A 17,265-nucleotide genomic window follows, 5' to 3' on the forward strand; every position below is an offset into this window, starting at 1 on the left:
TTAAGTAACTTTATTTGAAATTATCCAAGAGACCCATGGAATTTTTGTGTTTATTCGTTAAAAGATCTGTAAACGGCGCTTTATACAAATCTTGAGCAACTCTTTTACAAGTAAGTCCGGAACTCAACACTTTACAAGAAATAAAACAGACCTAAGAAAAGGAAGCAGCTTCAGGTCACGGGGATAAAATAAGCCTCCCATCGCTGAAGCAAAGGTCTCCTCACAGAGGCACCGGCAGGATTCACCACCGTAATGCCTCCCACCCTCGTTGCATAAACAAGTCCCAGTCACGAATTCTTCCCTCAGGGTTGGAGTGGCACACGGAGAGAGATGTCTGGTAAGAGCCCTACTGGGGTAAGATGCTTAATAGACTTTTTGTTTTGTTTTGTTTTTTTTAAATAAGACATAGGCTCAGTTCCATTTTCTAGAGTCGTAAGAATCACACAGCACCGGTCTTAAATGGGGTATGCTTCAGATTGATTCATGCACACCTGAATGGGTTGTAATGAAAATACTGTACAAGTCAATAAACTGTATCATAATACAACTTGTAAGGTTTTAAGTCTAAATAATTATTTTTATGCCAGTTAAAACCATCAGCAGGAATTGAAGAGAACAAACGGACATCTGCTATGACATTTATCAGTGAAAATTATACCATCACTGATAAGTTCCTCCTTCTAGTCACTAGTATTTTAGATATTAAGGGTTGGGGTGATTATGTGGTTGAGTGCCCAGGAATGTTCGTAGTCTGCGTCCCATTTAATTAGGGCAAAAAGACCAACAATTCTAGGGGAACCTTAAAGAGTCTCACATAGGCACCTATAGTTTGAAGTCCTTATCATCAGAGCTGAAAATTGGCTCTGGTACACTTCAGCTTAAAAGAAAACCTTTTCAATAGTTATAATCCCACAGCTCAAATTTCCATCTGCAGAACTACCCAATTTCCTCTGCGTTTGTGAATGAATAATCCTGGCTTCAGTTTCTGGCTCTGTTGTATGACTTTGGGCAAGTTACTTAACCTCTTTGGAGTCCAGTCGCCTCATTCGTAAAACAGAGGTGCAAGTATTTCAGGTTGACCTAAAGACTGAATAATGGGACATACATGTACCCCATGTTTGGCACCTTGGGGACATTAAGAAAAGGGGGGGGGTAGTTCTCATGCCCTTGAAAGGATATCTTCCTGCTAGCCATAATCCCACAAAGTTAATGTTGACAAGCTACTCAAGTGCCACACAATGTGGAGGAGGAGCTGCAAGGTGTCTACTTGTTTAAGATACTCAATAACAGTGTTAACAAATAAGGGCTTCCACATAAGTGAGATTCCCCCAGACAGAACATTAGACTAAAAGATAAAAACTGGAGATACATGATGTGTATATTCCTTAGCTCAGCTCAAAGAGCCTATCGGTTTAAAACTGCCATGGTATTTCAGTGATGAGAATTATGTGTGCAGGGCCTACTCTGCACTTCTATCATGCTTCCCCAGTACGTTTCTCGCATCATGCTCATCTTTGAGCTGTTTTTTAAAAAATGGAACAACAAATCTTTCCCTAGTAAAAGACAAGTGCCTTCACAGACTAATAGGCACATAACACAAAAAAATGAGCCCAAGAATCAAATAGAAAAGGCCACTGAAAAAAAAATTGGAGGCAGAGTAATGAGAACATTGGTTCTAGACTACTCCCAACAATCCTCTAGTGATTACTACAGCAGCAACAGGAGAATTCTCCTCCAAGAACCTGGCCCACTTTGTAACCATTTCAACTTTCCAGGATTTTGTAGGCTACTTTAGGGCATCCTGACTCTTGGAAAAGTATTTCTTTGGCACTTTCTGTTCTATTTAGGATGGAGACAGTCAATCAAAGGTTTCATTTCTTCTGCAGGAATTTCATTTTACTTCCTAAAGGGAGAAAGAAGTAGAGTGAACTCTCATTAGTTTATTTTTTATTTATTGTACATAATTTGAGGCAAGGGATTAACAACTTAGTCATTCAGAATGGCCCAGGAGTAAGCTGCCATCTCAAGCTGGCATGTGATTTAACTACCAAACAAACAAACCCCAAGTGTCTAATTGTAGAGGTAGAAGAGAACTCAGACATCACCTAATCCAGTGGTTTTCAACCTTGACTATAGTTAAAAATTGGTTGGCCTGATCCCTAGAGATTTCTTGAGCCTGGGGTGGGGAAAATTTTCATTCACATTCCCCAGAGATTAAAATATTGTAGTCAGAGTTCAGCACCACTGATTTGATCTAACCTCATGGTATAAAGATGAAATAACAGCCCAAGGCATAATTTGTCCATGGTCTCTCAGCTAGCTAAGGACAAGGCCTAATTTTAATTAGTGGCATATTTTTCCTTTTGTATTGAAGTATAATTGGCAGACAATGTCCTATTAGATTCAGGTGTACATCATAGTGGTTTGGTATCTTTATACGTTACAAAATGACCCTATGATAAGTCTGGTCACCAGGGGGTACATATTTTAATGACCAATATAAACACCATGGAATATAGGTCCTTCATTGTTTTGGCCTATCACATCACTGTTCTCCAATATCACAAAGGATAATAAAAAGTTAATAATAATTGAAAAATCATAAACATCTGTTTCGTTTTTTAAAAATTTTTAAAAATATTTATTCATTTATTTATGATAGACATAGAAATAGAGAGAGAGGCAGAGACACAGGAGGAGGGAGAAGCAGGCTCCATGCAGGGAGCCCGACGCGGGACTTGATCCCGGGACTCCAGGATTGTGCCCTGGGCCAAAGGCAGGCGTCAAACCGCCGAGCCACCCAGGGATCCCCTGTGTTTCTTTCTGAAGTGTAAAATTAGTCTTGTAGGAGATCCTCTTTTGCCTCGGGTGCCCTCTAAATTAGGTGTTGTTTTTAAGATTTTATTTATTTATTTGACAGAGCTCATGTGCACAAGGAGGGGGAGCAGCAAGCAGAGGAAGAGGGAGAAACAGGGAGCCTGATGCAGAGCTTGATCCCAGGACCCTGGGATCATGACCTGAGGCGAAGGCAAATACTTAACCAGCTGAGCCACCCAGGCGCCCCCTAAACCAGGTGTTTTTAATCTGGAGTCCTTGGATGGGCTCAGGAGAGTCCCTGAATACTCTATAATTATGTGCAAAACTTGCATGTTCTAAGCATACTTTTCTGGGAAAAAGAAAAGTTTTTATGAGATTTTCCCTGTGATGTGACATAGAAAAGATTAATAATTATGATAAGCAAATTCTCATGTCATCCAAGGAAAACAGACCCAAGGACAACTCTGATGGAGAATCCAGACCTCTGAAAAAGACTTCTTTTTCTCCAAAACACTTTGGAACTACAGTCATGGTGTTTTGTCAGTCTGTCTGAGGTTACATTATTGATTTGATTACAAAGCTTTTGTGATGAGGCACACTTTTTGCAAAAGGCTTTTTCGTCACATTATCTATCAAGAAAATACAACAACTCACCAAGACTCCGCAAAATTCTATTCACCCCGCTGGGCTCAGACTCTGGAATTGTTTCCAAATACTGGAGGGCCCGGACCTCAAACAAACCTACAAGGAAAACTCATGTTGGTGAAATTGTCCAATACTTACTAAAAATCACTTAAGTAAAACTCTGTGCTTAATGCCAATGTGCTTCCATAGCTAAAACAAAATTACAGAAAGAAGTATTTTCCATCATAAAACAACTCAGATTTTGAGCCCATGAAGCTTCATAACATTTCAAATATTTTTTTTAATTTTTATTTATTTATGATAGTCACACAGAGAGAGAGAGAGGCAGAGACACAGGCAGAGGGAGAAGCAGGCTCCATGCACCGGAAGCCCGATGTGGGATTCGATCCCGGGTCTCCAGGATCGCGCCCTGGGCCAAAGGCAGGCGCCAAACCGCTGCGCCACCCAGGGATCCCATAACATTTCATACTGAAATCAGTATACCACTGATTTCAAACCTTCCAAGTGCTCACTAAATACTGAGGAAGACCTGATGATAAACTGACCTTTCACCCCAGTTTTCCGAAGCTCTCGGTCCTGGATGAAGCCTGCAAACATCTGCGTTTCCATGAAGAGATCCAGGAAGTGGCGTACACTTCGGGAGGTGTGGGATTTACGGAATGGTTCCCTTTGGAATACACGTTCCCCATGCTCAGTGACAGTCATGCTCAAGGAATAATGTCCCACCAGCTCCACAAAAAACCTCACAAATGCCTCAGATACCAGCGAGTTGAGTGTCACATCTGCTGCAAAATGAAAGAAAAATAAGGAAGAAAGAAAAGAAAAAACCCCAAGCTTTGTGTTTATGGGAAATTGTTATGAAAGTGATGCATAGGAAATGGATTGAAGGACTGAGACTCCTCATTCTTAGCTTCCTTGCACCATCCACAAAAAGCCAATGGCTAGTATTTTTATTTTCTTCCTACACATACTCGTATTACATCTTTCAGCCTGACTTGCACATCCACTCTTTCAAAGGCCACCAGTGAGAGCCAGCCAAATTTATTTATTTCTAAAAAATATTTTATTTATTCATGAGACACACACACACACAGAGGCAGAGACACAAGCAGAGGGAGAAGCAGACTCCCTGAGGGAAGCCTGATACAGGACTCGATCCCAGGACCCTGGGATCATGACCTGAGCCAAAGGCAGATGCTCAACCACTGAGCCACCCAGGTGCCTGAGAGCCAGCCAAATTTAATCCGCTTTTCTATTTGTCTCTCCTTTAAACTCTGTGCTGCATTTGTGCTAACCTACTCCTCATTCCTCTTCTCCCATAATTTTAGACTTTCCTGATTTCTGGATTCCTCTCCTGGTTTTATGACCAAACACATTTGTTCTCTTGCCTCTTCTTCCTCTGCCTAAGGATGGTCCTCAGACCACTTTTCAGCATTCCCATCCTTAAATAGTTAATCAGCAGAGAGATAGAGCTGGCTTTCCATGTTGATAATACGCAACTCTATCTCTCCAGACCTGATGTCACCGGAACTGACCTTCGACATTTTTAGGCTACCTACAGGTAATCATCATTTGCTTGTCCCATCACTGCTTAAATGCCGTCTGTCTAAAAGTCAACTCAGGTCCTTTGGAAATGAGTAAAATATGAATCAAATAAATAAAAAATATACATATGAAACCAAATTCATTCTATTTCTCCACCAAATCCATTCTCTCTCAACTTTCTCATTTCATACTGCAACCATTATTCCATAATAATTTACTAAATGTTTAAGACAGGTCAGGTACTGTATTTAGAGCTTTTAAAAATATAATAATCCAGTGAAGTCAGTATTATTTCTTTTTTACAGCTGAGGAAACAGGCTCAAAACAAAGACATTCTCCAGGGTCAGCTCATCTGGTATAGGGTACAGAAGCTGCCAGACTCCCAAGTCAGTTGATTCTTAACCATTATGATATGAAATACTTTGCCTTTCAGGTTCTAGGATCAAACCTCAGAATCAACTTAGACTCCTCCTTTTTCTTCCACACCTAATAGCTTTTCTTTCCCTCTTCAAATTGTCGCTTGCTCTTTCTATAGGCTCCATACTGGACTGGGAATCAGGGACCTAGGTTTAGTCAGAGTTCTACCATGAAGCAACAGCATAATGGTGGGCAATTCGCTTTACCCCTTGTGACTTCTCTTCCCGTATCTGTATAATGAGGGGGCTGATTAGATGATCTCTAAGGCCTCTTCTGGCATTCCATTTGATATAAACTAGATTTTTGTTATATTTTGCTCAACAGATGTCCTTCTCATCACTTTCCTTCTGCAGCTGAGAATCCACGGTCCATCACTGCTTTTACTGTCAACACTTTCCCCAGCCTCCCAGTTACTGTCCCATTTCTCTCCCACTTTACAGCAAAATTTCTTTTTTTCTTTTTTTTTTAAGATTTTATTTATTCACACACACACACACACACACACACACACACACAAAAAAAAAAAACCAGAGAGAGAGGCAGAGACAGAAGTAGGCTCCCCACAGGGAGCCCAATGTGGGACTCGATCCCAGGAATCCAAGATCATGCCCTGAGCTGAAGGCTGATGCTCAACCACTGAGCCATCCAAATGTCCCTAGAACAAAACTTCTTGGAAGAGTTGTTTATACCTTTTGTACCCTTTCTTAATCTAACTCCCTTTGTTTTTAAAATAATGCTTTTCTAGAACTTATCTTCAATTACTTGGTTCTGTTTTAACGTATATGCCTTACGTATTCTCTTACATGTATAAATATTTCATAAGGTCATCAGTGAAATGAACACACCAGTACTCAACCACAAAGCTTGAAACACAGTATCAGAGCTGCGGTGCTTCGACGGCGTCCAGGACCCGCGCATACTCATGGCCATCAACGGCAAGGTGTTCGATGTGACCAAAGGCCGCAAGTTCTACGGGCCCGAGGGGCCATACGGGGTCTTTGCTGGAAGAGATGCATCCCGGGGCCTTGCCACATTTTGCCTGGATAAGGAAGCACTGAAGGACGAGTACGATGACCTTTCTGACCTCACTCCTGCCCAGCAGGAGACCCTGAGTGACTGGGACTCTCAGTTCACTTTCAAGTATCATCCTGTGGGCAAACTACTGAAGGAGGGGGAGGAGCCCACTGTGTACTCTGATGAGGAAGAAGCAAAAGATGAGAATGCTCGGAAAAATGATTAAAGCACCCAGTGGAAGCATATCTATTTTTGTATTTTGCGAATCATTTGTAACATTCCAGTCTGTCTTTAAAACATGGTGATTTCGATATTTAGAGAAGTTTCAAACTTGCTGTAAGTTTTTGTAATTAACATCACTAGTGACACTGATATAATTAACCTTTGTCTCCAAGTGCATGACGTGTTTGTGTGTCACAGACCCAGACCGTGAACTGCAGTGCCGTAATCCAAATGTTGGCACTCTCTCCTTCTGTCTGTAGTTAGTGCAGGCTGCCTTTAAATTCGTTTTTCCTGAGAGAGGCAGGTAAGACTTGGGTATTTCCCCCAAACAGGTAAAAATGTTAAATGGGAAAAGTCCTTCTAGTCCTGAGAAAAAAGGATCACCTTCTGGTCCTGATGTCCTCAAGAGTGCAAAGCCCTTCTTCCTCAATTAACTTACCTGCATGATTTCTGTTTTATTTACCTCTAAAGCAAATCTGCAATGTTCCAAAGCCTGCCTTGGTATTGACTAAAGAGAGCTGCCCAGGAAAAAAGAAAGAAATCTTAAAGCTGGGCTTGGTTGGGAAAAATACATTCACTGTGTTTCTAGACTGCCTCATTCTTTTTGTCCTCCTCTGGACACTTAGAAGCCCCCACTAACACAGCAATGTATAATAAGGCTCTAAAAACACCATCTGAATGTTCAAAAGAAAGCTTCGGAAGAAATCTACTGGCTTCCCGAGAAACCTAAATATACGAAGAAAATGTAGAACTATTTCCTCAATCCCCATGTTCACAGTGGGACAGTGGTGATTTCACACAGTTTTTGCCGTGAGAGGGATTATGGTGAACAGAAGCAGGCGTTTGCCCTCTGGAGAGCCTACACACACACCGCACAACACACACCCCTGAGGAATGAAGAAAGTACACATTACTAGCCAAATGGTTTTTAAAGTATATTTCTTGAGGTAACAGTTATTCTTCCCTTGTTACAAAACCATAGCCACTGCAAGAGTAGTAGGGCAAGCATCAAGGTCTTTGATATTGGTCTTTTGGTTAACAATAAACTTAGCTTAAGTAGACTGTACAGTTGTATGAATTTGTAAAGGTATTATGTGAACAACTAATGAGGTTTCTAACTCTTGTAACTGTAGTTGAATAGTTCTTGTATTTTCTTGTGAACCGTGTTTAATGGTTTTACCTCAAATCAGAAAACAAAATGAAGTGCTTTGGTCAGTTAATAAAATGGTTTTACCCAGTAAAAAAAAAAAGAAAAAAAAAAAAGAAACACAGTATCAAGGTTATCTCCAAACCTCTCTGAGGTGGTGTTCTCCTACTCTCCAATAGAGGGCGACCATTATCAGCAACTCGTTCCCTAGTTTTATTTATTTATTTATTTATTTATTTATTTATTTATTTATTTATTTATTTTTTCATTCCCTAGTTTTAGGTTACACTTTCACTATATACATAGGCAACCCCAATAACATACTATTAGGTCTTGTACATCTTTCAACACTATGTAACACATATTATTCTGTAATTTGTTTTCTTCAATATATGTTTTACGATGCTTTTTTTAATGTTATGTTCTGTCAGTGTACGGTTAGGTTGTTTTTAATTTTTGCTATCACATTCACTGCTGCTACTTTGAAAACTATTTGCTTATTTCCTAATTATCATGTGGAAGAGTTTCTCTAGGGTATATATCCAAAAGTTGAATTGTCAGGCTGTAGGATATATACACCTTTAAGTTTACTAGATGATGCCTAATTGTTTTTCCGAAGCAGTTGAAGTAATTTGCACATTCTCACCAATGCCTTGTTAGACTTTGTTAGACTTTTTGAGTTTTGCTAATATGGTGGGTATAAAATGGTGTCTCACTGTGGTTTAAATTTACATTTCTCAGATTCTGATGAGGTTGTACACCTCTTCATATATTTATTGGCCTTTCACTTTTCCTCTTCTATGAAATGATTGTTCACATCTTTTCCTCATTTTTCTATTGGGTTCATCTTTTTATTATTCAATTGTATTGTAGGAATTTTTGAAAATAAATTCTGGATACTATTACTTTTTTTTAAAAGTCTTTTTAAAAAGATTATTTATTTTATTCATGAGAGACACAGAAAGAGAGAGGCAGAGACATAGGCAGAGGGAGAAACAAGCTCCATGCAGGTAGCCTGATGGTGGGACTCAGTCCTGGGACTCCAGGATCACACCCTGGGCCAAAGGCAGGCACTCAACCACTGAGCCACCCAGGCATCCCTCTGGATACTATTCCTTTGTTGATTATATTTGTTGAAAGTATCTTCACCTAGTTTATAGCTTGTCTTTTGTTTTTCCATGGTGTCCCTTAATGATCAGAAATTTAAAAAACTTCACAGTGTCATGGGTGCCTGGGTGGCTCAGTCAGTTAAGCATCTGCCTTCCGCTCAGATCATGATCCCAGAGTCCTGGGATCCAGCCCTGCATAGGGCTCACTGCTTGACAGGGAGTCTGCTTCTGCCCCCTTCATGGCTTGCACTCTCACATGCATTCTCTCTCTCTCTCAAATAAAGTCTTAAAAAAATTTAAAGTGTCAAATTAGTCTTTTTAAAAATTTCGTGCTGTTTGTGCCACATTTAAGAAATCCATTACTGTCCAAAACATGATATTTTCCTCTATTCTTCTCTAAACTTTTAATGTTTAACTTTAAACTTTATTTATTTATTTATTTATTTATTTATTTACTTACTTACTTACTTACTTACTTACTTATTTTAAAGATTTTATTTTTAAGTAACCTCTACACCCAGGGTGGGGCTCAGAGTCATAACCCCCAGATCAAGAGTCGCCCACTGCCCACTCTACCAACTGAGCAGATGGAGCAGGCCTGAGAGCCCCTACTTTTAACATATATATCTTTAATTCATCAGAATTAGTTTTGTGATAGGGTGAGGTATAGATCCTGTTCATTTCTTTTCATATGGAAAACCAATTGCCCTCCTCTTGTTTACTGAATGGTTCATTCTTTTCCTGCTGATATGCAATGCTGGTACTGACACAAATTAAGTTTCCTTATGCTTGTGCACTCTCTATTCTTCCCTTTGCTCTATTCATTTTGGAACCAAAACCAAACAGTCTTAATTACTATGATTTTATGATTAATTGATTTTTTTTAATTGATGTTTTTTAGGGCAGCCCCTTCAATGTTGTTGTTCTTTTACAGAAGTGTCTTAACTATTTTTGTAATTCCTTTGTAATTCCATAAAAATTTTATAAAAAGCTCAGTGACATTCCAATTCTCTTTTTTTCCATGTTTATTTTTTATTTAAATCCAATTAACATATAATGTATTATTGGTTTCTGAAGTAGAGGTCAGTTATTCTTCAGTCTCATATAACACCCAGTGCTCATTATATCATGTGCCCTCCTCAACTCCCCACCACCCAGTTACCCCATCCCTCCACCCCCTCCCTTCCAGCACCCCTCTTAGTTTCCTATGATTAAGTCTGTTATGATCTGTCTCCCTCTCCAATTTTCTCTTGAGCCTTCCCCAATCTCACTTTCTTCCCATCATCTCACTGAATCTGCTGTTACCAAGGGCTTAGAAGCCCTTCTCATTGTCAAATCCACCAGTCAATCCTTGGTCTTCATCTCACTTGACCTCTTCATACATTAGACATAATACCTATTTACGTTCCTGGGTGAAATAAGCTCTTCTTTCAACTTCTCTAATATTACTCCTCTGTTTTTTTCTTCTCCTTCACTAGCTGCCTTTGTAGTCACCTTTTGCTGGATCCTCTTCCTCCTCCCTACTACTGCCAAACATTGGAAATCTGACCCCACCATTACCAGCCAACCCAGGGCTCAACCCTTAAATCTATTATTTTCTATCTATATTCATTCTGTAGGGTTATCTCATCTGGTCCCACAGCTTTAAAACAGCAACTTCTTCTTCTCCTTTTTTTTTTTTAAGATTTTATTTATTTATTTGACAGAGAGAGAGAGAGAGAGAGTGCACAAGCAAGGGGAGAAGCAGGCTTCTAGGCCAAGCAGAGAGCCTGACTCGGGGCTCCATCCCTGGACTCTGGGATCATGACCTGAGCAGAAGGCAGATGCCTAACAGACTGAGCCTCCCAGGCACCCCAAAACAGCAACTTCTGAATGTATGTCTTTAGTTCAACTCTTTCCCCTGAATCCTAAATTCATGTATATAAATGCCTACTTGTTATCTTTAGTTGAATGTCTGCTACATGTTGAATGTCCAATAGGTATCTCAATATTCAAAATGAATCTTTTCATTATTTCTCTAAACCTGCTCCTCTCTTAATGGTCCCTATCAGTAAATAGCTTTAGTTTTCTCATCGGTAAAATGGAGATTAAATAAAGATACCTGCTTCATAAAGATATTACAAGAATGAAGGAGGATGTATGCTAAGTGCTGAGCACAATGCCTAGTACAGAGTAAGCTGGTCAGTAAATATTTTTCATCCTTATTCAACAAATACTTATGGAGTACCTACTTATTTCCTGTTGTTTAAAGTACTGGAGATAAAAACAAATTGTTGCTGCTCTCATGGACCTTACATTTCTAACACATGTGATGAAAAAAGCCCTGGAGAAAAAAAACTAAGGGGAAGAGGGTAGAGAGCACTAAGGGAATGGGTACAATTTTAAAGAGGATGGTCAGACGGGTGCCTGGGTGGCTCAGTCGGTTAAGCATCTAACTTGGGCTCAGATCATGATCTCGGGGTCCTGGGATTGAGCCCTGTGTATGTGTGTGTGTGTGTGGGGGGGTGTCCCTGTTTAGTAGAAAGCCTGCTTCTCCCTCTTTCCCTGCTCCTCCCCCTTGCTCGTGCCTTCTCAAATAAATAAATAAAATCTTAAAAATAAAATAAAAAGGAAAGGCCTCACTGAGAAGGTGACATGTGTATGGACCTTCAGGAAAAAAAGAGCACGAGGCATGTTTGACGTCTTGGACATCTAGGGGAATGGCATTCCATAAATAGAACCCAGCAAGTGTAAAAGTCCTGAAATAGAAGGGGACCAGGACATCTAAGGGTTGGCCAGGAAGCTGATTATAGGCTTTCCACATCATAGGCAATCTCATACTTCTGTACATCCTTTAGCAGGGTGCTGGGCATTCAGTCAATTATTTACTGCCTTGATTTTGAGTTCTCAGACCATTTATCTCATACCTTGTGAAAAATTCTGCTCCTGAGCCAAGATTTCATTTCTTTCTTCCAAAATCTGCATCAGGGCAGCCTGGAGTTTAGGAGGCAGAATTTCGTCCTCATCAGATACCTTAAGAGAAGAGATTGAGGTATTTCATGACCTGTGAGAGAGACAATCTCAAACACACTAATAAAAGTCCCTAACATTCTACAGGTGATTTTGTATAGATTATGGCTAAACATCTAATCTGAACCTTCCTTCCCTACACTGAGCAAAATTCATTATGTTTATGGTACACATATCTTTAATTACATAAAAAAATAATGTCTTATGACATTTTCTCGTACCTTTCCACCAAATATCTCTCACCTACAAGTCTTACACTATATTACAAGGATCATCCACAAATAAGCAGTGTTTCAAATGTTATGAGCTAATTTATTATGACAAAGTCTTGGGAAACATTCTTTTCTCCCTGTGTTCAGTGCTCACCAACTTATATACAGGTTCCATACAGGGTGCTTGTTCTAAAAAGGCTTTGCTAACTCTTCCTTCCACTTTCAATGCCCACAATAAATGACCACTTTTTTTTTTTTGCCTCTATTGTACCCTGTAGAAATTTCTATTATACCATTTCCAAAACCTTACAGATATGTCTGCTGTCCCTTCCCATTGTTAGATTATAAGGTCTGAGGGCTCAAACTGTGTCATACGCATTTTTAGATTCTGACTAACAGAGTATCTAGAAATAATCAATGCTGAATGCTTGTTAAATTTAATTAAATCAGAGGCTTATACATCAACCTATCTGGACATCAAAGGAGGGTTACCTTTCTTGAAAATGACATTTAATCTCTTTCCTCCTTCCTTCTTTGGGAGAGACAGCTATAAACCTAACCCAATTTTCAAGTCAATCTTGTATGATTGGCCACAATGTCAAGTATGTGTAGGAACTAAAAGTCTTGCCTGAGTCATCTTCTCTAAGAACTTTCACATATTTTCTGTCCAATTATCCCCAAACATTATGTAATCACCTCATTTGTCACTTACCTCCTGTAAGAACTTGTCTGCACAGAGATCAACTATCAGCACCTATGGGATAAAGGAGCCAGCTAAGTCAAACCAGAGACATTAACAGAGACATACATTAGGCACTGCTAGTTTAGGAAGAGGGTTTTGATTCTTTCAAGCAATGGAAATAGTTTTAAACAAAATTAAGTTCAGGGATGCCTGGGCGGCTCAGTTGGTTAAGTGTCTGCCTTCAGCTCGGGTCATGATCTTAGGGTATTGGGATCAAGCCCCACATTGGCCTTCCTGATCAGTGGGGAGTCTGCTTCTCCCTCTGACCCTTCGCCTGCTCGTGCTCTCTCTCATATAAATAAATAAAATCTTAAAAAAATTAAGTTCAAGTTACAGCCCATTTAAAAGTTAACTCTTCAACACATCAAGAAGTCAATTGCAAGTAAAAAAAAATGATAACATCTATACATTAAAATTGTCAAAGAGACCATGCCAACCAAATGCAATGTGTGCACTTTATTTGGGATTTGATTCAAACAAACCATTAAACATTTACAAAATGGAGGTTTGAACACTGGGTTGTGCTAATATTAAAGGAATTGTTATTAAATTTTTTTAAAATGAAGAACTTCTGTACATTAAAAAACATCATTTTGGAGAATAAAAAGGTATGTCACAAAGAAGCTGATATCCAGAATATAAAAATACCTCTTACAAGTCAATGAGGGTAAATAATCCAGTAGAAATAGACAATGAATTTTTAACAGATGATATTCAAATGGCCAATAAACACAGAAAGATGCTCACCCCCAAAAGTACACAGGAACAACAGGAACCCTTGTACTTTGGTGGTGGGGATTTAACTTGGCAGAACTACTTTGGAAAAAGTTTTACTGTATTTACTGAAGTTGAAGATACGCTTAACCTATAATCCAGGAATTCCAAGTATATACCCTAGAACTGCATGCACATATGTACCAAGGGACATACACAAGAATATTTAGAGCAGCATAATTTGTAATAATCCTAAATTGGAAACAACTCAAATGCCTATCAACTGCAGATTGGATAAAAAGTTATGGTACATTCACACAACAGAACACTATCTACAATTAAAATGATCGAATGACTATTAAACTCATCAACATGGATGAATCTTAGAGACATAATGTTAATCAAAGGAAGCCATACAAAATATATGTGAAGCCATTTATAACAAGCATAAAACCAGGCAAAGCTGAACTACACTGTTTAGTAATAAATGCCTAGGATGTAAAATTATAAAGAAAAACAAGTAAATGATCCCTATAAAGGTCAAGACAGTGGTCACCCTTCACGGGGTGTGGGGAAGGGAACAGTGATAGAAGGTGGCATGATGGAGACTTCTCAAGGTGCTAGCACTACTTCCAGGACTGCGATGTTTTCCTTCTTTTCCAACATGAGTTACATAAGCATTAACTTTGTGAATTCACCGAGCTATACATTTTGTTTTGACCACTAAATTGTGGGGGGTAAAGGAAGAGGGAGAGAGAGAATCTTAAGAGGCTCCATATCCAGCATGGAGCCTCACTCAGGGCTCCATCTCACAACCCTCAGGATCATGATCTGAGCTGAAATCAAGAGTCACTTAACCGACTAAGCCACCCAGGGAACCCTAAAACAATTTTTTAAGTTAACCCAAAGTAGTTCTTGTGTTTGACTTAAACAAAAAGACCTACTTTCAGAACAACACAAGAATTAGCCCATGGCACACTATTGTAAACAAGATCCAACTTTGGATTCCTGTGTACTACAGAATTTTCCTCACTTTAATAAAAAGATACAAAAATATGATTGCATAGTATATTATTGACTATGCACTAATATTAACTCTGTATTAATATTAATGACAGCTCCATCATTCTTTTTAAGATTTTATTTATTTATTCCTGAGAGACAGAGAGAGAGAGAGAGAGAGAGAGAAAGGCAGAGACACAGGCAGAGGGAGAAGCAGGCTCCATGAGGGAGCCCGCTGTGGGACTTGATCCCAGGTCTCCAGGATCGCGCCCTGGGCTGAAGGTGGCGCTAAACCGCTGAGCCACCAGGGCTGCCCCAGCTCCATCATTCTTAAAGGCGATTTACTTTCATTTATCAGTGCCTTGTCTTTTCCATAGGTACTATTTCTCCCATCTCACCTCTTCAATGGGTAGGTCCTGGAGTTGCGGTAAGGAGCAAGACAGGATTCCAATAAGGAATGGAGTAGGTGAGCACACAATGTCAATCATAGATGCTGGTAGGACTGGAATGTAGGTATGCTGCCAGGTGAATGGATATAGTGTGGCAACTACAGCATGGCCACATTTTGACAGGGTGCTAGCCAGAGAAGAAAGCAAATGGTGTCACTTACTGAGCAACACAAGGAGAATGGTTCAGATATTATGTTACAGAATTACAAACTGACTGCTTAACGATCAGTGATGACAGATTAATGATTCTGTGATTACCCATTAATTTTTAACATTTTATTTAAATTTTTAACTTAATTTACTGAAAAATTTTTGTCTTAACCAGCTTTTTCCCATAATTTATGTTGCTAAAAAGTAGTGTGTACTTAGAAAAGCAATACCAATTTTTAAAAAAATATGAGTATAGTTGACGTACAATGTTACATTATTTTCAGGTGTAAATGTAGTGATTCAAAGTCTCTATACATTCTGCTATGCTCACAAGCGTAGTTACCATCTGTCACCTTATAATGTCACACTATCACTGACTATATTTCCTATGCTATACCTTTTATTCCCATGACTTATTCATTCCAGCAATATGAATTTTTTTCATTAACATTAATTTTTAACAACAGTTTCAGTAAAACACATTTAGAAAGATATATGAATTGTAATCCCAAAGTCACTGCTATAGCCTAATGCAAATAGCTTTTGGATTATTTACCATTTGGAATTATCCATGTCATTAGGTAACTGAGATCTACAGTTTTTTTAATATGCCCAAATCTTAAAATAGTGAGAACGAGTAAAATACCAGTAGGAAGTGACATATTTTACATATTTATCACCTTAGGCTGTTGGCAACAAAGATTACCCTCCGTTCCAACAGGAGGGAGGCACAGACCCGGATGAGATGGCACACACTCAAGCACTTAAAGAGACATTCAAAGTCGACATGTTCCAATCGGGAATCCAGCGGTCGGCAGAGTTCAATTGACTAAAATGAAAGCATCTGAATCAGGGGAGTTCAGATCGGAAAACAATCTCTAACAATATCATCAATGGATCCTGTCATTCTCTTACAGGTTAAATTCTAGACAGAGATTTTGCCACAGAGTTTGTGAAGCTGCCTATGCTAATCCCAAGAGCCAACACCTTATTATTAATATGATTTTTAAAAGACTTTATTTTTTTAAAGTAATCTCTATACCCAACATGGGGCCTTAACTCATAACCTCAAGATGGAGCAAAATTTATTTTGCCCTATAAATTTCTGCTAAAATCTTTAATCCCACCTGATAATGGCATATATAATCTTCATTTATCACACTGAAATTATTACGAAGGGGCTCAATCTATGAAAGACAGAAAAACTGTGGCTCCTGGGTCTGGAGGGTCAACTATCTCACAGATCACCCGGACATTTCTTCAGTGTTCTGTAAGACTAAAACATTCTGCACAGTTAGTTAATGGAAAAGAGAAAACTATGCCATGAGGCTTCTGGAAACTGTCTATTAGTGTTAGCCCTGCTATTTGGTGGCTATCAAATCTTTTGGGGATGCCTGGGTGGTTCAATGGTTGAGTGTCTGCCTTTGGCTCAGCGTGTGATCCCAGGATCCAGAACCGAATCCCACATCGGGCTCCTTGCAAGAAGCCTGCTTCTCCCTCTGCCTGTATCTCTGCCTCTGTGTGTGTGTGTCTCTCATGAATAAATAAATAAAAATCCTAAAAAAAAAATCTTTTCAAAGTGAGCTAACTTACCCCATCACCAGCCCCAGGAAGGTAACTCTTAACTGTGATGGTGCGTCCAGGAGCCGGGAAAGGAGCTTCCATGACACTTCGCATGAATGGGTAAACCAGGGCTGGAGACATTTCTCTTCTCTTCTCTACCTCATCCAAAATCTGCACATGCAACATATGTTATTTTTTTAGGGATTTGAAAATGCAAGGAACTGCCAAACATGATGCACAAACTTGAAAATCACACCAAAAGATTTTAAGGCAAATTTCTCCACAAATAAATGTCAATTAAAGGCATCATCTCTCTTGGGGGTATCTTTACATCCACAAGAAAAATTACTCAAATAAATCAACTCATTTTTAGAAGAGAAGCCCCTTTCGTCTCACTAAGGTAAGGGCAGAGAAGATAATCTTGCTGGGTGGGGTCTGGGTAAGACTGGAGACAAGATAAGCCTCAGGCCATGTTCTCCTTGAAGTTGGGATGTTTGGCAAGCCAAAA

The 17,265-nt window shown here is 39.3% G+C and overlaps 2 protein-coding genes across 3 annotated transcripts in view; one reads left to right on the plus strand and one right to left on the minus strand.

Annotated features, from left to right (window-relative positions):
• Positions 1 to 36: 36 nt before the first annotated feature.
• DENND2C (DENN domain containing 2C) overlaps positions 37 to 17,265 on the minus strand; it is an 85,912-nt gene continuing 68,683 nt past the window's right edge. Inside the window, exons 12-19 of one of the 2 annotated variants that reach the window (XM_055312261.1) lie at positions 16,788 to 16,928; positions 15,875 to 16,023; positions 14,994 to 15,171; positions 12,850 to 12,891; positions 11,823 to 11,928; positions 4,008 to 4,244; positions 3,472 to 3,558; positions 37 to 1,903 (exon numbers count right to left, since the gene is read on the minus strand). In XM_055312261.1, the coding sequence (XP_055168236.1) occupies positions 1,872 to 1,903; positions 3,472 to 3,558; positions 4,008 to 4,244; positions 11,823 to 11,928; positions 12,850 to 12,891; positions 14,994 to 15,171; positions 15,875 to 16,023; positions 16,788 to 16,928 (972 nt within the window). In that variant the 3' untranslated portion in view covers positions 37 to 1,871. Of the gene's footprint in view, positions 1,904 to 3,471; positions 3,559 to 4,007; positions 4,248 to 11,822; positions 11,929 to 12,849; positions 12,892 to 14,993; positions 15,172 to 15,874; positions 16,024 to 16,787; positions 16,929 to 17,265 lie in introns of both variants that reach the window. The other variant, XM_055312259.1, reaches the window with a different exon arrangement.
• On the plus strand, positions 4,981 to 6,683 carry LOC129501199 (membrane-associated progesterone receptor component 1-like). Its single transcript, XM_055312158.1, has 2 exons — positions 4,981 to 5,023; positions 6,300 to 6,683. The coding sequence occupies exons 1-2, from the start codon at positions 4,981 to 4,983 to the stop codon at positions 6,662 to 6,664; spliced, it is 408 nt and encodes a 135-aa protein (XP_055168133.1). The 3' UTR covers positions 6,665 to 6,683.

The sequence above is a fragment of the Nyctereutes procyonoides genome, unplaced genomic scaffold (assembly GCF_905146905.1).
Source record: "Nyctereutes procyonoides isolate TBG_1078 unplaced genomic scaffold, NYPRO_anot_genome, whole genome shotgun sequence".
Lineage (NCBI taxonomy): Eukaryota > Metazoa > Chordata > Mammalia > Carnivora > Canidae > Nyctereutes > Nyctereutes procyonoides.